The sequence below is a fragment of the Danio aesculapii genome, chromosome 4 (genome assembly GCF_903798145.1).
Source record: "Danio aesculapii chromosome 4, fDanAes4.1, whole genome shotgun sequence".
NCBI classification, from domain to species: Eukaryota; Metazoa; Chordata; class Actinopteri; order Cypriniformes; family Danionidae; genus Danio; species Danio aesculapii.
The window spans coordinates 37,829,651-37,851,081 of record NC_079438.1 but is presented as its reverse complement, the minus strand read 5'-3'; the positions used below and the strand labels follow the sequence as shown (position 1 = coordinate 37,851,081).

General features: G+C 38.3%; 1 protein-coding gene across 1 annotated transcript in view; it reads right to left on the bottom strand.

The window, feature by feature from the left end:
- Positions 1 to 8,448: 8,448 nt before the first annotated feature.
- pawr (PRKC, apoptosis, WT1, regulator) overlaps positions 8,449 to 21,431 on the bottom strand; it is a 127,646-nt gene continuing 114,663 nt past the window's right edge. The window contains 3 exon segments of the mRNA XM_056455584.1: positions 8,449 to 8,546; positions 8,549 to 8,579; positions 12,458 to 12,554. Of these exon segments, the coding sequence (XP_056311559.1) occupies positions 8,464 to 8,546; positions 8,549 to 8,579; positions 12,458 to 12,554 (211 nt within the window). The 3' untranslated portion in view covers positions 8,449 to 8,463.

The window sequence follows — 21,431 nt, the reverse complement described above, 5'->3', positions numbered from 1 at the left end:
AACAAACAAAGAAAGAAAAGGAAGAAAAAAAAAAAAAAAGAAAGAAAGAAAGAAGAAAGAGAAAGAAAGAAAGAAAGAAAGAAAGAAACAAAGAAAGAAAGAAACAAACAAAGAAAGAAAGAAACAATGAAAGAAAAAAACAAACAAAAAAACAAACAAAGTCAAGGCTTATCACAACCTCAACACCTTCGCTGCCATTGCACTACTCACATTTCACTCATACCCCTATATACATGCCGACAGCATCCTACTGAACGCACGACCTTCTTACACCACAAAACACAATCCATCACAAACACTCCACGCTCTACATTTACTTTACTAGCACATGCACCATCACGCAGAGCCCACAAAGCAATCGTGGATGCTTCACCCTCAACTGCTTTGCCTCCCACTCGCTGCCTCAGCTTGTCGCTCACCTGCTTCACGCACAACTCGCAGTCTGTCAATTACGCTCGCTGCTACTCATACGCACTATCACGATCCCTCAAATAATCTTACAAAATCTGTCACTGGGACGCTACCTTTTCTACTGCTAAACTTCACCTTCCTACCATTCCATCACCATCACCTATATGTTCCTGCTTAATTAGGTACAAATATGCATCTTTAATATCACAAACCTAAATATCACTCCCATCTTCAAATGCCTATATGCAAATTCAACCACATCGCAATCACTAAACCATCACATGCATCGCACTTCATTTCTTTCCTTCTTAGGACACTCTCTACTTCGCTTATTACACAGTAAAACATCACCATAAGCACACAAGGCTCCTCCATTACTGATTGCGCACTAAATCACACATCTCCTTTGTACACCCCTACGGCCCTATTTTGGGCCGTCTGCAATTTACTTTTCTTTTTTTTACAACTACCGCTGTACCAAAAAGCTGCAGCATACTCAACGTATGGCTGCACTAATGCACTTGCTACAATTTTTCAACTTTGGGTATCTAGGAGCTCTGCCTGTCTTGCTAAAAACCTCATTCTACAACAACTTTTTCAATGAACTACAACAGCCATCTTTTCACCTGTCAAATTACTATCTAAAACACAACCCAAATATTTCACTTCCTGTTTGGAGTAATAATTGATCCCCTACTTTTATCTCTGACCCGACACATTTTCTTAGTTTCGCAGCTGAACCAAATCAAATCAATTCACTTTTACCCAAATGGAAGGACCATTTATTAAGGCAAAACCATTCAGAGACTTCCTCAGTTTGTTTACTCATTTCATTTTCAATAAATTCCCTCCTCTCATGACACACAATTATTGCTGCATCATCCGCATATAACAAAAGCTTATTTGAACAAGCCATTTTCAAATCATTCATACAGTATGTCACAAAAGTGAGTACACCCCTGACATTTCTCTAAATATTTATCTATCACTTTTCATAGTGTCAATTTATTGTCCTCTCGAAATAACTACAAATACAGCCAATAATAGCTGAACCCCTGGCAACAAAAGTGAGTACACCCCTAAGAAAAAAATGTAGCAAATTGAGCACAATAACTCATTTGCCTTCCCCTGTGCCATGTGACTCATCTGAGTGCACGTTCTCAGCGTCACATCCAAAGATTGTCGTTGAAAAACAGACGGATGAGTGCTTCCAGCATTGCTGCAGAGACTGAAGGGATGGGAGGTCAGCCTGTCAGTGCTCAGACCGTACGCCGCACACTGCATTCAATTGGTCTGCATGGTTGTAGTCCCAGAAAAAAGCTTCTTCTAAAGATGATGCACAAGAAAGCTCGTAAACCATTTCACATGCAAACTAAGCACCAGGATTACTGGACCATGTCCTGTGGTCTGATGAGACCAAAATAAACCTTTTGGTTCAGATGGTGTCAAGCGTGTGCGGCGGCAACCAGGTGAGGTGTACAAAGACAAGTGTCTGCATGAGTGCTGCTGGCATTGTGAAGCTACATTTCATTGAGGGAAACATGAATTCTAACATGTCCTGTGACATACTAAAGAAGAGCATGATCCCCAAAGCAGTGTTCCAGCATGATAATTACCCCAACACACCTCCGAGATGACCTCTGGCTTGCTAAAGAGGCTCAGGGTAAAGGTGATGGACTGGCCAAGCATGTCTCCAGACCTAAACCCCATAAAAAACCTCTAGGGTGTCAAATGTCCACCACCTCCGTGATTTGTGATGGAGGACTGGAAGAGGACTCCAGTGGCAACCTGTGAAGCTCTGGTCAACTCCATGCCCAGGAGAATTAAAGCCGTGCTGGAAAATGATGGTGGCCACACAAAATATCAACATTTACATTTTTTCTTAGGGGTGTACTCACTTTTGTTGCTATTATTGGCTGTATTTTTAGTTTTGAGAGGACAATACATTTACATGCTTTTCATTGTGTCAAAAGTCATTTCTGCAGTGTTGTCCTATTAAAAGTTAGAGATAAATATTTGCTGAAATGTAAGGGGTGTACTCACTTTTGTGACATACTGTATATTAAAAAAAAGCAACGGACCTAAAACACTGCCTTGTGGAACCCCATAAGCAACGGCCGAATAATCTGATAACACTCCATTTAAATCTATTCATTGACTTCTGTTTTCAAGGTAACTTCAAGGTAATTTTAGCCATTTACAGGCCATATTACCAAAACCCATTGCTTTTACTTTTACAAGCAATATCCTGTGGTCAACTGTATCAAACGCTTTTTGTACGTCTAACAAAACCATCCCACTTAACTTCCCTTTATCCATTTCTCTCTTTATATAATCACTTAAATATAAAATTGTTGAGTCAGTGGAATGATTTTTCCTAAAACCCGATTGAAACTCATACAATATGTCAAATTTTAACAAATAATCTTCAATCTGCTCATAAATAATTTTCTCCATCACTTTAGACAAACAACTCAAAATTGATACTGGCCTATAATTATTAACGTCAAATCTACAACCTTTCTTAAAAAGAGGAATCGCTCTTGCTTGTTTGAGCTCCTCCGGAACTTTACCTTGACAAATAGAAAGATATATTTCGCAGAGTCTTTAAGGAACTGCACTGGAATATTATCTAACCCTGTTGCTCTACTATTTTTTAGTGTTTTTAATTTCTTAAATATATTCCCCTCATCTACTTTATTAAACGCAAAGCTTCCAAAATTAAAACCACACTTAGCATAATACTCTGTAACTAAATCAGCATTAAAAATACCATTTTGGACTGGGAGCTTTTTCACCAATTTCTCTCTTGAAAATAATTAGCAAACTTTAACCGATGCGACATCAATTTTCCATCCACCATAAGGTTAATACTTGAACAATTAGTTTTACACTTTTTTTGAGGCCCTAAATCATTTAATAATCTCCATCATTTTTGCCAATCTTGCTTGGTTTCTTTTATCTCATCTTCAAAACAATTCTTTTTACCTTTTTTACCTCATCTTTTACTTCATCCTTTTCTTTTTAAATTGCTCATAATCAAATCAATTGTTACTATCTTTTTTAAACATTTTCAAACTATCATTACGCTCCTTAATTCCTTTTAAAATACTATCCTTCATCCAAGGTTCAGTCCTTTGCTTAATTCTTCATTTTTTGAAAGGTGCAACTAGCCCAGGCCCTATCTACATCATCACACTGCAAGACCTTAGACCAGTCAACCTTGCTAAGTTCAGTCATTAAAACCTGTGGACTAGATTTCTTGACAGATCTCAGTTTCACTGTATTATGATGTTTTAGAGCCTCTTTCCTAGCTTTCCTAGTTACATATACAATACAATGATCGCTGACACCAGCATCTATAACACCACTACTCCAAATTTTACAATGATCACAAACCAATACAACATCAATGATACTTTTCGTTATAGGGGTCATTCTTGTCGGGTCCATGATAATCTGTTTAAGCACTTATGAATCACAAAATAATTTCAAATGGTTATACACTGGTCAATCTTCTTTTAACATGTCCGTATTCAAGTCACCCATAATCATTAACTCTTGTCCAATTTTAAGATTTGACTTACTTCAAATCCCATCCAGAGTTTCATACAAATCATTTTGATCAGGTGGGCGATAACAAAACCCAACTCAAATTGCTTTGCTACTCGGTAACATAATGTCCAACCGAACAGCTTCAACCGCGGCGCTATCCAAGTCCTTTCTCTCTTTAAACATAACGTCCCATCTAATATATACACGTACTCCTCCACCTTTACCATTTCTGTCCCTTCCAATCAAATTAGAGTTTGGTATATGTATCTCTGCACCCGATATTGAATCGTCCAGCCATGTTTCACTGCTGCCAAACAGAGATGCGTTGGATTCCAGACACAAATGTCTCACTTCACTTATCTTTGGAAGCAAACTTCTCACGTTAAGATGTACCATATGCAGCCCCTTTAAGGTACCAATATCTCTTAAATCACTTATCTTTGCCTTCGTTAGATCCCGTAATAAGACGCCTTCTGCTGACCCAACTTCAGGCCTCGGAGTCCTCAGCGTTCCACCTCCTTCCATAGAAGTAGAAAACATCCATACGTATGACTTCTCTTGTTTCAAAACAGGGACGCAATTCTTTCCACCGGTCAGATATAGAGCTCCATTCCGCGGCCATTCCCGAACACCTGTTCCGTACATCATTCTAATCTCGAAGCTTCACATTAAAATCACTCGAAAATTTTCCTTCTAAATCCAGTCAAGCAGGCCCAGGACACTGATGGATATCTCCTGATAACAGCAGAACATCATTATAATCGCCAGTCACTTCAATTCCTTCGCATTTGTCTGATGCGACGTTGTTTTTTTGGACAGGGAAGCCACGGCCGATAAAAAAGCCAAAAAACAACACCCTTCCCGAAGCCCAAGTGTTTACATCCACGTCGTATTTGATTATCATCGCTCTCAATATTAAAAGAAAAATCATCTTCCTCTTTCATCGATCCATTTCAAAGAGTAGAAAACAAAGAGAAACTGAGCAGCGTCATTAACACTCCACATCTGCCTGCCGCCATTTTTCAATGTCTGAGTAAAAAAAACCTATACTATATTGGCCCTATAGTATATGTATGTCAATAAGCGTATAAGGATGTTTCCCACTACTGGATTGCAGCTGAAAAGGCGTCCGTTGTGTAAAGCGTATGCTCAATAAGTTAGTTTGCGCTCCGTTCCACTCTGGTGACCCCTGATCGATAAAGGGACTAGGCCAAAAGAATAACAATTCATAAAAGGTCCAAAACGCAGTCAAACAAGCTCGCTAATCTGTCGGACAAACAAAATCAACTTGTACATTGGCCCAGCCGATCACCTTACATCCATCCACTACAAAGTACTCCTTAAACTTCAACAGACTTACTTACACTGTTGAAAAAGTCACTTCAATTAAATATGCTTCAATTCCATCTCAACAGGTTCTTTACAATACTTTTAACACAACAAAAATACAAACCATCACCTGTTCGATACTTTTTCATTTATCTATCTATCCATCCATCCATCCATTCTCTCTTTTCGCCTCAATCCCTTATTAATCTGGAGTCGCCACAGTGGAATGAACTGCCAACTTATCCAGCATATGTTTTACACGGTGGATGCCCTTCCAGCTGCAACCTATCACTGGGAAACTTTCATACATTTACTGGGGGAAAAAGTATGTAGGTACAGTATGTAGCAGTGGTGGAAGTAACTAATTACAACTACCCACGTTACTGGAATTAGCTACATTTTTGCCCTATTTCTACTTTCGTGAGTACAATTTCACGTCTGTCATTGTACTTGTACTTTACTACAAATTAACCTGACTGATCTACTTCGTTACTCTTAAAATCACAATTCGTTACGGAGTACTGTCATTTCATTCATATTACAACCATGCGCTGACCATCATTTCGGTAGCCAATAAAAATGCTCATCTTAACGGACCACTGAAAAGCCTGCTACATTATTTCAACCCAAAAACAACTTCAGGCTACTGCACAATTTTCACGCAAATTTCACTAATTTATCCATTGACATATGGACATTCAAGACAGCACAAATCAATCGGAAGAACGCACAAATGAGGAACAAATAGCAGAGGATCAATGCCCATGACCACACCCGAAGGAGCTGTTCACCTACAGGTACATGAGGGAAGAAAGGGGACAGCTGTGCTGATGTAGTGGAAATACCTATGTTATCATCCAAATATTCCATTTATGCCCAAAACCACTGCCACCCCTGGGAAAACTCTGGCCACCCCTGTGGCCACGCCAATATGATTTTGCTGTTGACATTATTCATTTAAATGTACTTATGGAAATTGCCAATATTTCTATCAATCAATCAATCAATCAATCAATCAATCAATCGATAAAATGCAGCCACTAAATTATTCTTGGCGCCACTGACGATCGTTGTTGACAGCAGGCGCACACACACACACACACACACACACACACACACACACATTCAATAGACCGCAATGGCAATTTCATTTACCTCAAGACACATCAATAGAAGAAGCTGCATTCACAATTTTATGCCTCAAAAAGGGATATGGATAAATGATATTATGCATGTCTTCCGACTGTGGGCCAAACCGGAGCACCCGGAGGAAGCCCACACAAACGCGGGGACAACATGCAAACTCCACACAGAAACACCAACTGACCCAGCAAAAGCTCCAACCTGTGACCTTTTTGCTTTGAGTCCAGAGCGCCACCCACTGCGCCACCCCGTTGCCCAACTTTGTAATCGTAATAAATGATCAAAACTAATAATTACTTTTCAAATCTTCAACAATATTAATGATATGACGTACTTCCGGAAACTTTATACTTCTCTGTTTATCCATCTGCATTTATGCTTTTTCACAGGCCCATGACGTTTTAAACAATATCACAACGGCCAACGCGTCAAGCATTAAAGTCTCGTCCGTTTGTGAGGTGCGCGCACAGTCAGAGGAGGTGTACAATGCGGGGCCGGCCAAAAGTACAAATCAGCTTCAAGCTGTTTGTTTGTTTGTGTTTGTTTGTTTGTTTGTTTGTTTGTCTGTAATGGTGCATCTAACCTGTCTTTAGTACTGTTCAATTTAAATCATTTCATTTTACCACAAATATTGTGATTTTGCATTTTCTCTTGCATGTTTTTTCATATTGTCATATAGGTCTTACATTTCATACTTTATGCTCTTAAAAAGCTCTTCAAAAGTCTTCAATTTCACATTATGATATCTGCAGAAACCTGTTACAGGACTTCAGTCTATAATCTCAAAAAAAAACACATTTAACTTCATTTCTGTGATATTTCATTTATTAATAATATGTTTAGGCACTAGGCAGTGTTGTTCTGTGCTTTCTGACGGTTAAGTCATTAGCAAAGTTTCTCCAGAATTTGCAAGTGTTTTTTTCCAATCAAATCATCTATTGATCGTACAGATATGAGAGTCATCATTTCTAATTATAGTCTATTTTTATTTGTGCGTATTTCTGTTGTCTTTATACTCACAATGGCAAAACATTGTTTTTGTCAAATAATCATGCTGCGCTATTGATAAGATCACAAGAACATGTCAATCCATCATCCTTGTAATACAGGCTGCATTCATTCATTCATTCATTCATAATTTATTTATTTGTTCTTATTTCATTGCTTACAGTCTACTTGTTTAATATCTTAAATGTACATTAATAAGGCATACTGTTTTTTCCTTGGAAGTTATGACACTTACAACTTCATTTAGTGACATTTTATTTGTATATATAATATATATATATACAGTATATATATATATATATAATATATATATATATATATATATATATATATGTTGTTGTGTGTGTGTGTGTGTGCGTGTGTTTAGGGTGGGCGACACGGTGGGCGTCAGTAAGTATCGATATCGCCTCAAAGCAACAAGTTTGTTGGTTCAAGCCCCGGCTGAGTCACTTGGTGTTTCTGTGTGCAGTTTGCATGTTCTCCCCTTGTTGGCGTGGGTTTCCTTTACAGATGCTCCGGTTTTGATTCGTATATAAACCACAACCTGACAGTTTAGTTAATGCTGTTTACACGATTTTAAAAGTCTTTATAGTATCGTTAAATGTGTTATGTAAAATGTGTTTTAACTGCCTGGATCTTGTCGACTCCGCCATTATGGATAATTCCACCAATACCACCAGCTAAAAAAAAGTTCTTTCTAATTTGAGTCGTTTTTAGGAAGACTAATTTGTACTTTAACTTTTTTTTTTATTCTTTCCACCACTGGTGCCTATGTATGTATGCATGTATGTATTTACGTATTTAGGCGTGTATGTAGTTATGTAGGTATGCATGTATGTATGTATGTATGTAGGTATGCATGTAGGTATGTAGTGATATATGTATGTATGTGTGTATGTATGCATGCATGTATGTATGTATGTATGCATGTATGTATGTATGTATGTATGTGTTCCCCATTGCTATGACACCACACTGCCATGTATGCTAACTAATTTAACCATTCCCAAACCTCAATCACGTTCTCACCCTGTTCAGCAGGTCAATCTCCTCCTTCAGCTTCACAATCAGCTCGTCCTGCTCCTGATAGGCTTTCAGCAGCGGTCGCTCTCCTGTCTCTCCAAGGCAAGCTCCTGTGAACACACAACTCATTAAATACAAACCCTTGCAAAGCCCCGTATCACACCAATAGACCCACACGTCTCAGCCATAAACTGGCCCAACATTACAAACTTCTCATGTCAAACACATGACAACTTTTTTTTCCCCCTTTATTTTTATGGCAAATACAGATCTACAGACTCATTGTTTTTAAAGACCTTTTATTTTATATAGAAATATAAACCCACTTCAACAAACCCTAAATACACATATTGGCAGTAATGACAAAAATAGTAAAGACAAGAAAAAAAGAAAGAAAGAAAGAAACAAACAAACAAACAAACAAACAAAATTATTTTTATAATAATAATAATAATAATAATAATAATAATAATATGAAAAAAACAAAAAACCCACAAACATTTACAATACACTCAAAAAATACAGAAACAACAGCCATGCGTTATACATTCAGGGATAGTGCTCTGCTATCTTAAAATGGTAACAAAACAAAGCTTGAGGGTCTGTAAAAAGAAACAAATGAAAAAAGAGAAATTACACTTACATACATTACAACTCGCATTATTCCCCCAGGAAGCACATTTATAGCAGAGAAATATAAGGGTTGCCAAACATATGACCGTTTGCTACAACCTCTAATTGAATAGTTCCTTTTTTCCAACTGTAAATATAACATCACATTTTACAGCCACTGTCACGCTTTGGGTGGATTCAAACATTTCCATTGCGATAACATTTGTCTGCTAGCCAGTAAAGATGCAAAGGCAATCATGTTTTCTTGTCTTTGAGTCAGACTCGCTTCAGCAGGTGGAATGCCAAACGATACAAATTCTGCACATGGATTAAGCTGGACTTCACACGCTTTACACAATCTATCGAATATGGCTGACCAGTCAAGAGTAAGCTTAGGGTACATCCAAAACATGTCAGACAAGTCTGCTTCGCCCGTGTCACACCTTACACAGCTCTTTTCAAAAGTACAGTTCAAAAAATCCATTTAACACATTTAATTGTATTCAACTCAGTCGAGCACAACAAGAGCTACCGTTCACTCTGCTTAAGATATTGCCCCAAGATTCCTCTGAAAATACTACTCCCGCTTCTTTTTCCCCCCACCTCATTTTAATCTTGTCTGTACCTACATTTTTAAACACATAGCAGTTCTACTGCATATGTTCTAGATAAGCCTGTTTTTCCAACAGAGAATCAACAGAGGACTTTGAGGGAATGGCTTATCTCAACGTAACGGAAAAGGTCAGTATGGATCACGTTTGATTTGGAACGCAGATCATTACAACCAATATAAAGCATTGCAAACTGCACAATGCCTTTATCTTGCCAATGTCTAAACACAGGGTCTAGTATGGCTGGAAGGAATCAATCGTTTTAGCATTTTGGACTCGTCTTAACTTGACATGCTCACATAACTGAGACCAATAACTGACAAATTTAAACAGTGCAGCAAACAATTGGATTTTTTGCTGTGTTGTGTACTTTTAAAAGGTAAACTACATGTCACCTGCGCTAGTAAAGACGTTGCCGTGGATGAGCTACAATCTGTTTCGCACCAGTTGTCACTCATCAAATCAATTTGTTAAACATTAGCCATCCATTAATATCATAACACAAAAACACTTTACATCCCACACAAATCTACACATTACTTTGTCTAATGTGTTGAAAAAGGCTTAGGGAGATACATAGGGAGATACTGAAATGCATAGAACAATCATTTTAACACAGTTCACCCTGCCTGCCAGGTACAGGTAGAGGATCCTCCATTTTTGAAGATCACATTTAACTTCACTCAATAAGAGGGGGTTACATTTTTTTCATCAAATCCTTTCAACTTTGGTGTAAGGACAATGATGATGATGATGATAATACTCAAATACTTCAACTCAGATCTTGTTATGTGAAAGGAAAACACACGCAGTTTGCCCAGCAACTGTATTAATAGGCATACATTCACTTTTGGAAATATTTTACCTGTAACCCCGGAAAGCTCCAAAATTATCCAAAACTTGGAGAATGACAAAGGATCTGAGATGTAGAGCAGCACGTCACCAGCATACAATGAGAGCTTATGTTCAACCACCTGCCTGACAACGTTATAAACGGTGCCTCTATTGCCATTGCAAATAAAAGGGGACTTAGTGGCCACCGCTGCCAAGTGCACCTTGAGAAAGGAAAAGTTTTGGACCTCCATCTATTAGTAATCACAGAAGCAACCCGAGAACACTATAACGATTGGATACATTTGACAAAACTGGGGCCAAATCCAAACTTATTCATAGCAAAAAAGATTAAAAAAAAAACAGAATCCCACTCATGTTCATTTCATGATACTATAATTTTGGAAATCCAAACAATTCTGCTGTTCAATTCTCCTTCTGCTTTTTACCTTTTCCAAATAACTGCCTCTGTCTTACATTTCAGAACATTTGCCACATGTCTTGTTGGCTGAAAATGTTACAAGAGATTCTTCGGTCCAAAAACCAATAATTCACTCATCACTGACTCAAACACAAAACATGTTCTTCACAAAAATGATAGAAACCTGGAACCATTCACTTCCATAATATATGTATATATGTATCATTATTGTTCAATATGGAAAATAATTATGAAGATTTCATTTTTGCCATATTGCCCAGCCCTAATTTGAAATAGTTGATTAATTGTAAGCTTGTGTTGTCTGTTGTGTTTTGCCTTTTGTCTATTATATATATATATACATAAATACATATAAATACATACATACATACATACATACATACACACACACACACACACACACACACACACACACACACACACACTAATGCTTCCACATTTAAAAGAGTATCCCAATGACTAAAGCCACAAAAATGACAGGGTCTATTAAATAGCATATCCTATTTTCAGTGGCCCATTTTGCAGCCAAAAAATTGCTGCATCTCTAATATCAACACACTTCTAGATTCCCATTGTTGCACATTTCTGCTTGGTGATTTGCTTTTAGATCAATATACTGTCAAAAATCCAGAGCTTATCACTGTTATCAACCTACATTTTATCGAGATTCCATATAATATTGTTTATCGACCCAGCCCTACTTCAAATAAATAATATTTGATTCGATTTTTTCATCATTACTTCACTCACCATTCATTCACAAATCATTCAAATAAATATGCTCATTCGCCATTCAAAACAATCATTTCTTCCTTTCTTCTTCTTCAATAATGATGACATTCCTTCATGATGATGACTGTTATTATTATTATTATTCATCATATATTTATTAACAATTCACTCACCAATAAGTAATGCAGTACAGTAAGTAGCACACAATTCATCTTCACTTTTGTATCCTGTATCATTACACAAAATACATGCAGGCTTGCTCAGCACACAAACACTACATGTACAGGGCTACACATTTTACTCTTACAAAACTTTGGGCCCATCCTATATGCTGCAAACAGCTTCTACAATATGTATATATATATATATATATATATATATATACACAGTATATTTCATATAAATACAAAACAATTTTATTTTTTCTTTCTACATTTCAGCATCACCTATGCACACTTTGCTCTCTTGACATTTCAGAAAAACACTGCAGACAGACGTGTGTTCCACGGAAAGGTCAGGAATGTGCTGACACAACTTACGGCACTTTTAAACTGCACCGCTGATTTGGGATGAGCCAAAAGATAGCACAAAGCCATTACTGAAACTAACTTAAATCATCACCTTTTCCCTAAGGTCAAAAGCAATGGCCATCAAGTCAGTGTGTGTGTGTGTGTGTGTGTGTATGTGTATACACTACCAAATACAAACTGGCCTAGTAGGAGGACATATGTGGGAAAAGTGGATCGTGAACTCAACTCACCCTCTCCAGCTCCTCCACCCTCCTCTCCAGGCCTGTGGGTGCACCGCCACTGCTGTCCCGACCGTGTCGATGACGATGTCTGCTTCCCTCTTCATCACTGGGCACAAAACAAAAAAAAAAATTTCTTATTGCAAAAAAAAAAAAAACACATCAAACATACTCACTTTTAGCCTTCAACATGTCCACATTTCAAGTATTCCACATCAACTATAAGGGCTCATGCTAAATTACTAATGGCTACTTGGGACTCGCTGTCGGTACGCCGCTAATGGAGGTGCTTCTGAAAAAAGCCAAATGAAACGACAGCAAAAAACATCAACAACTACAAAAATAAATCATTAAGTGCACAGCTTTCCATTCAGCGGTCTGCTTATAAAACACACCTTACTAAAACATCTTTTCACACGTTCTTTTTTCAGCCCTTAAAATGACACTTCAACCTTTCTCCATCTTAATGGCTTGGAAAGTGCATCATTTATTTCACACCAGCGGAAATAAGACAACTGAACTCTGACATTATCAGAGTATGAAAAGCCTTTTATGGCACAGTACAAAGCATTACAGCAATGTGCTTTCATTAGCCAGGACAACAGAGCTGCTCCACGCAGGATTCTCCACCGGGATACTGCTGTGCAGCTGCTCACCCTAAATAATCATTCTTAACAACCTCTCTTTACACTTCTTTTTACACTCCTTTTCACTCGCTCGCTCGCACACACAGGAAATATAAGAAGATTTATAACTCTGCCCAAGCATATTGTTTTTTTTTTTTTTTTTCATGTAAAACTTATTACATAACCCTAATCTAAACCCCACTCTCAAAGGAGACCTGTGGTAATATTTCATTGACCACATCTACATGGACATCAGTAGGCTAATTGAATTATTTGCCTTAATCTGAATAAGACAATGATATGATTAAGGTTTTTACATCAGTTGTTTTTTGAATGTTGCTTTCATGATCTTGTTTTACACGTTATAGCACATAATTCCATTAACGTCATTGCGTCACCACGCTATTCAAGTTTCCTTCAGAGTTTCGTTTCATTTTGGGTTTTTCATCTTTAATTTGTCCACTTTAACTGCAGTTTGGCACTTTCAATTTCATTCAGGAACATTTCATGCATGCCCCGTGACAAACCAAATATTGGAACTGCTGGAAGAGTGTTGTTTTAATGGAATTTCATACCGCACACCATATGGGAAAAAAAAACCTTGCGATGCAGGTGTCTGTGGTCCTTCACTGACTCAATAGGTTCAGAGAATACTGTCAAAAGTGCTGTGTGGCGCGGGAACACAATGCAGACGCGTTTATAGTGAGCTCCTCACAGGTGGCGTTTCATTTAAGTGGACACTAAATTTGTGGACATCGTGTGTAGAATGGCTGCTCCGGGCTACAAACAAGGTGGCAAAGAGACGCGGGCTAATACAGCCAACGTTAGCTCGGCTGACTCACGAGGGAGAATCCCTTTCAGCTGAAATGCTTAAACGCTGCAGTCTATGAAAAATGACATTTGTATTCAAATTGAAAGTGCGATCAGCGGTCTGAGAGTTGACTTCAGCTGTTGCCACAATTCAACAATCGCTTAGCTCGCAGGAGGAGCGGCTGAGAGCTGTCGAGGATTCGCCGACAGCAACGAGAAACTCTCTAACGTACCTTCAAACTACCGTGCCTAAACTCCAGACTGAGGTTACGGCTCTGTCTTTAAAGTGTGAAGATCTTGAAAGCAGATCGAGGAGGAATAACATCACACTCATCGGAATTAGCGAGGGAGAAGAAGGCAACCGTCCAACGGAGTTCGTCTCAAACTTTCTCTGCGACCTGTTGTACATGGAGGAGAAGCCGCTGCTTGATCGAGCTCATAGGTCACTTCAGCCAAAGCCCAAACCCGGTCAACCACCCAAGCCCTTCAACATTAGAGTCTACTTTTTCCATATTCGTCAACAGATTCTCCGAACGGCGCGTCAAGAAGGAAGGCTGACACACAAGGGAAAGCCGTCTTTCTCTTCGCTGATGACACGGCTAACGAGGCCAAGAAAAGAGTGGCTTTCGGAGAACTGCGCAAATTCGAACGAAACGTTGAAGGGGCTCGATACGGCTTTCGTCATCTCGCCAGGTTTCCAATTACCTTGCCGGGGAATACAGAGCAGCTATTAATGGATCCCCACAAAGCGATGGAATATGTGAAAAACACCCTTAAGTCTGACGCAAGACCAGTGTTATGCCTGAATAACTGAAAGTCATTCGTCTGCTACCTTTTCAGGTCATTGCCCATTCCGGATTTTCTCGCAAGGTTCTTTGCATTGATTGATTGCATTTTACTTGGACCAGTCCCATTGTGGTTCTATTATTATTTCATTCTCTGAAAATCAGTCTGACAACTCTGTATCTGACGGTTTATTAGCCTAACAGCTACATTTTAAAATCTTTTGATGTTGCCATCATTTTAAGCGCTATCTGGACACATACTGCACATTGTGGTCTGCGTGCTCATTTTTTTTTCCCCACCCGATGACACGCTTGTCTGAGTTTCTTTTCACTGGCGCATCCTAGACGACAAGTTCATCTTCCGTGTTTTTGTCTTATGGGGTTTTGCATACACCTGGTTAGGGGAGGTGTTGAAGTGGGTGGGGGATATCAATTTGTGTATCAATCAGTTTGATTTTATTCTGTTTTTTTTCTTTTTGTGGCTACTTGTATTTTACACAATCCATTCTGTCTGCTAAGTTTTCAAATACCTCTATATAACTTCAGTCATTTTTCTAAAATTATATCAATAAGTCAAATCATACATTTTGTAAGCTGGAATCTGAAAGGACTTGGTCGTCGCACTAAGCTTAACAAAGTGATCAATCGTTCGGATAATTTACAAGCTCAAATAGTCTTCTTACAGGAAACACATCTCAATGTTTCTGATCACACCAAGTTACGTAGAAAATGGGTCTCGCAATCTTTCCATTCCTTGTTTACCAGTAGAGCAACCAAACTTTGATGATGATCATTGTTTTACCAAATTACATTCAAGATATCTGATTATTGGGGGAGATTTGAATCCTCAACTTGACAGAGCGTCTTTAAGGGGACAGCTCTCTCAAAGTCATCAAAAATTTGAAATTCTTTTCTTAATGAATATGCCGTTACAGATGTCTGGCGATTCTTCAATCCACTTACACGTGGTTATTCCTTCTTCTCTTATGCTCAATCAGAGTTTTTCTTCTCGGATTGATTACTTTTTAACTGACAACAAACTTTTACCACGTGTTCAGCATTGCACTTACAATGCAATAGTCATCTCGGATCATTCCCCTCTCACTTTAGGACTTAAATTTGAGTGTACAAATGTTCAGCGTCCACTTTGGAGGCTAAATGTTCGTCTGTTAACCACTGAAGATTTTGTCCGCATTATTTCCTCCCAAATACACTTTTTTTGTCCATGTTAATGCTTCCCCAGACATTACACTTAGCACTCTTTGAGAAACATATAAAGGCTACGTTACAGGTCAAATTATATCTTATGTGTCATTTGAAAGGAACAAATATAAAAAAAAATCTATTGCAGATCTGACGGATCAAATCTCCCAGTTAGAAAATTAATTTGTATATAGCCCTTTTCCAACATACTTCAAGAATATCTCCTCTCAAAGCTGATTTTGACACACTTTCTACTCTTACAACAGAGGAGATGCTAATAAAATCAAGGCATGCTTATTATGAAAATGGAGAGAAGGCACATAGGCTTTTAGCTCACCAGCTTCGACAGTCCTCTGCCTCCTATATAATCTCTACTATTAAAGCAAATGATACCCTACTGTCAGATCACTGTGAAATCAATGACGCAATTTTGGAATTTTATCGGTCATTGTATTCTTCTGAACAAACCTCTAATCGGGTGGACTTTCATCATTTTTTTTTCAAGATCTTTCAGTCCCTCGCATTAGTTCTGAAGATATGAGATTTCTGGACAGCCATATCTCTTTAGATGAGGTAAAAAAAAACAAAAAGTGGTCTAAGTTCTGGGCCAGATGGCCTGCCAGCTGAATTTTTAGGACAAAAAAAATCATTTTCTGGACAACTAGCTCCTCTTACTAAATATGTACAACCAATCATTTTATCTAACTTGTCTTCCTCAGACTTTGCGAGAAGCTTTAACTTCTTTCATTTTGAACAAAGGACATTTCATTTTGAACAAAGATCCTCAGTTGTGCAGTTCATATCGACCATTATCACTTTTAAATGCTGATGTCAAAATTTTAGCCAAAATTCTTGCTCTACGATAAGAAACTCTTCTTCCCAAAATAATTTCCTCGGACCAAACTGGCTTTGTTAAAAATGATTATTTCATGTCATTTATCACCCTACGTCTTCATCTGTACCTGACGTCTTGATTTCACTTGATGCAGAGAAGGCTTTTGATAGAGTGAAGTGGGATTATTTCATTTATGCTCTAAAGAGTTTTGGCTTTGGAGCAAATTTTATATCTTGGGTCAGGTTATTGTACAAAGCCCTATAACATTTCTTCTGCATATTTTTAGATTCATCGAGGCCACAAGGCATGGCTGCCCTCTCTCGCCTCTTTATTTGCAGTGCAATAGAGCCTTGGCCACTGCTGTGCGTCAAAACACAAATATAGCAGGTATAATAAGAGGAGGGCGAGAGCATAAAGTATCTCTATATGCAGACGATTGCTGCTATACGTTTCTGATCCATCTAAATCCTTACCTCATATTCTTAAAAAGTGTGATATGTTTGGGCAGGCTATCTGGCTATGAACTGAATTTGCAGAAAAGTGAAATATTTCCCATCAACAATGCTGCCTGTGAGTTTTCCTTTACATCTTTCCCATTCAAGATATCAAATTCACTCATATACCTCGGCATGCGTTTATCGAATGCTTATTTTAAGCTTTTTGCTAAAAAAAACTTTATCTCCCTACTGGAGCGAGTTGAACAAGATCCAAAGCGTTGCGCCTCTCTTCCATTATCAGTCGCAGGTCCAATAAACTCTATTAAAATCAATGTTCTACCTACAGTAAGTTCATCTATTTATTTCAATGTATCCCAGTGTTTATCCCTAATTCCTTTTTTGTAGGTTGGACAGTGCTCTAACTTCATTTATATGAAATGGTAAACCTGCTAGATTGCGTAAAAATCTTTTGCAACATCCTTAGTCTATGGGTGAAATGTCTTTACCTAGTTTTAGATGTTACTACTGGGCTTCAAATATTCGTCCTATGCTTCACTGGCTTTACGAAGATCCTGGGGCTGATGCTTTATCATGGATAGCCATCGAGTCTACCTCATGCTTGCCCTCTTCCCTAGCAGCCTTAGTTTATGCTCCTCTTTCCTTCCCTTAGGACAAATTTACAAAAAAAAAATTGCTGGTAAGATCCACACTTAAAATTTGGAAACAAATTAGACGTCATTTTTGTTGGCAAACCATATCTCCAAAATCCCGCATTCATTCTAATCCGGTTTTTAATACAACAATGATTGAAACATCATTTGCGTCTTGGCATACTCTAGGTATTAAGGAAATAAAAAACTTATACCATGAAGGAATGTTCTCTTCATTTCAGCAGGTATGTGAGAAAAGTTTCATATTCCAAATAACAACCTTTTCCGTTATCTCCAAATTCGCCATTTTGTGCGTATAATGTTCCCCCTTATTTTCCGGCATCGCCTCCTAGCTCTTCATTTGATCATTTACTGAAGAGACCCACAATTTGGAAAGGGATTATATTATCACTCTACTATAAATTATGGCACCAACTGATACATCCCATTCCCAAATAAAATCTGTGTGGGAAGACGATCTGGGAGGATTGGAAATCAGTCTTATACAGAATTCACAAGTCCTCTGTCTGTGCAAGACATGGACTTCTGCAGTGCAAAATTGTGCACCGTGTACACTGGACAAATCTAAAGCTCTCGAAGCACTTTCAGCGTATAGATCCTGCTGCAATTCCACCCCAGCCCCAGTTTTTTCTCATTGTATGTGCTTAAGTTGATACTATCTATACTTTTTAAAACATAATTTTGTTTTTATCTTTTTTGCCATAAACTGTCATGAATAAAAAATAAAATAAAAATAAAAATCCTACACGACAGTAATAGTTTGATTGTGGTGTTTACATGTCTGTACTGCAATAATCAGTACTTCAATACTTCAATAATGCCACTAAAATCGGCATACTCCACATGTCTTAATTCCATTTCTGTTTAGTTCCATTAGACTTTAGTCTGATTAAATTAATCAAAACTGCTGTTTACAAGGTAGACTCTTAATCAGAGTATTGTCTTAATCCTATTACAATCGGATTATTGGTGTCCATGTAAACGAACTCAATATCAAACACCCGATTAATTGTAATTGAAAATGCTTTTAGTTATAAGGACACAGAGCATGTCCATGTAAACCACCCTACCCCGTAAACCTAGTTCATAACCATGTCACTATATGATTTTGTGTCGTTGTAAAGCACATAAACAAGCGTACGCACACATTCTCTCCCCTTCTCTCTCCCTTTCTCTCTCTCTCTCATATGCAACGTTATCTCCACCTACATATTCGGTTTCATTTGGAATAGCAATACAGAAGCTACAGTACATGTGCTGCAAATGCACTTTCATGTTTTTGTTTTAAGTCAACACATTTACATCCACAGCAAACACTTGTGGCTGCTCTCAACTTAAAAGACAAAATGACCCTACTCATGACAACCTGCTATTTTACGTTTCAAACACTTACATTTCACAGCAAATATAAACAAAAACTCGAAAATGACTATCAAATCATGTCTGAAAGTGGCAAATGCAACACCAAGCGTAAAAATGTCCCGCTGTCTTACATTCATTAGGAAAAGATTAAATGCAGTACATAATTCGATTCTCCAAACGCAAGCTCCTAGACATGTAATGCCCCTTTATTGAATACTTTGAAGAACTCCCTGACCTTTGGAATAAATGTATTTTATTTTATTTATTTTTATTCAACATTATTTCTATTTTGTACTCTTTAAATGTTACCAAGCCCTTCATGTCATAATAATATTGCACAATGTATTCCCTCGCTGTTAACTTTGATATATCGGGAGGGTTCTATGATTCAAGTTGATATGACCTGTGTTTTTTTTTTTTTTTTTTTTGCTTGTTTGGTGTTTTATTAAGATGCACCTCTTTCGTATATTCCTTCTTTTAGATGTTGTCAACCCTCTCATGTTAAATGATAACATATGGACTGAACAAATATGGTACACTCTCTTTTCTCACTGTCAACTTAGAAAGTCTGGAACAATATGTATTTTACGTTTATGTTTTTCTTTTTCTTTTAATGTCATGGTGTATGGTGTAATGTACTGCTTTAAATAGTAAATGCAAAAAAAAAAAAATAATAAAATGTCCTCCTCTGAGGGGAACTAAGTTCAGTCACCTGACCCTAACGCCAGGCTTATGGGGACTCTGAAGCTCTGTTTGCAGCATTCAATACAAATTTGTCATCTAAGATTGTTGTCCTGCCTATTCTCAGAGCATCTCTCATTTCACACACACACACGCACACAATGCACGTCTAATCCTCCAGTTAATGAAGAGCTACAATAAATGGTTTATCTAATGAGCATTTTCAGCTCAACCTTACTGAATTAAGCCTGCAAGAAATCAAACCAGCCCAATGTTTATGGACCTAAACTGTTTTGTCACATAATAATAATAATAATAATAACAATAATAATAATTACCCACATTTATAGAGCACTTTTCTGGACACTCAAAGCTCTTACACATTTGGGGGAATCTCCTCGTCGGCAGCCATATTGCGCCAGACCGCACACCACAGAGCAATGAAACAGAGCAATGAAGCCATTAATGATATGGGGGTGATTAGGAGTCCATGAACCCAAATTTGGCCAGGATACTGGGGTTAAACCCCTACTCTTTTTCGAAGGACATCCTGGGATTTTTAATGACCACATATATTAAGGACCTCACTTTTTCCTCTCATCCGAAAGATGATGCTGCTCATTGACAGTATAGAGCCCCCTTCACTATACTGGGGCGTTAGGACCCACACAGACCGCAGGTTGAGTGCCCACTGCTGGCCTTACTAACACCACTTCTGGCAGCAGCCTACTGTAGCTTTCCCATCCAGGTACTGACCGGGCGCAACCCTGCTTATCTTCAGCTGTGAGAGTTGCAGAGCTAGCTGCCAGGTCATGTCAGTGTTAGTAATATTATCACTTGTTATTAGGATTCAACTTTTCATCCAACCGCTAAAAACACTACTCCGTAGCTACTTCATTGAGACAGGTGCTGCATTTCTTAAACATTTCATAAGGATTCCAACAATTGCATGCCTACTTATACTTTTCACACTTAACACACTTTCGTTTCTAGCAAACTGCCTAACCACCGATACCCTTGCAACAGCCTAGCATAGCGGCCACAACTTCTTTTCTTCTCAAAATCTAAAACTGTACTTCCACAACTCAAAATTGGCCTCTTTCAAACATGGCACAGCACCTTTTCAACACAAACAACACAGAAATAACAATCAAGTAAGCCCTGAAGGAAAGCGCTCTAGTAATGCGTCCGGATAAGGTGTGTGTGATGTATTTCGCTCGGCCTCTATCAGTGTAGTGTAGTCTCAATCTGATAGACTGGGAGAACGGAGCAGATGTCCAATCTGAATGTTCATGTCCTGGGAATGTAACAGCCACTCTGCTGCATTAGTCCCCTGTGGAGAGGAAACGGGAGGAGGCAGAGGTAATGATCTGCTCCTGGAAACCCAGCAGGGGTGGGGGTGTGTGTGTTTGTGTGCGTGTAATGCATAAAGAGAGAGAAGGGCAGGAGCTATCTCCAAATATGCTGGCCATACTATCTGGCTGAACGTTTAACTCCTTCTCAAAACAATTCTACACAACTGTGTCCGTTGCTCAACGATCAATTCTTCCTTACAACTCAACTAACCGTGGTACAG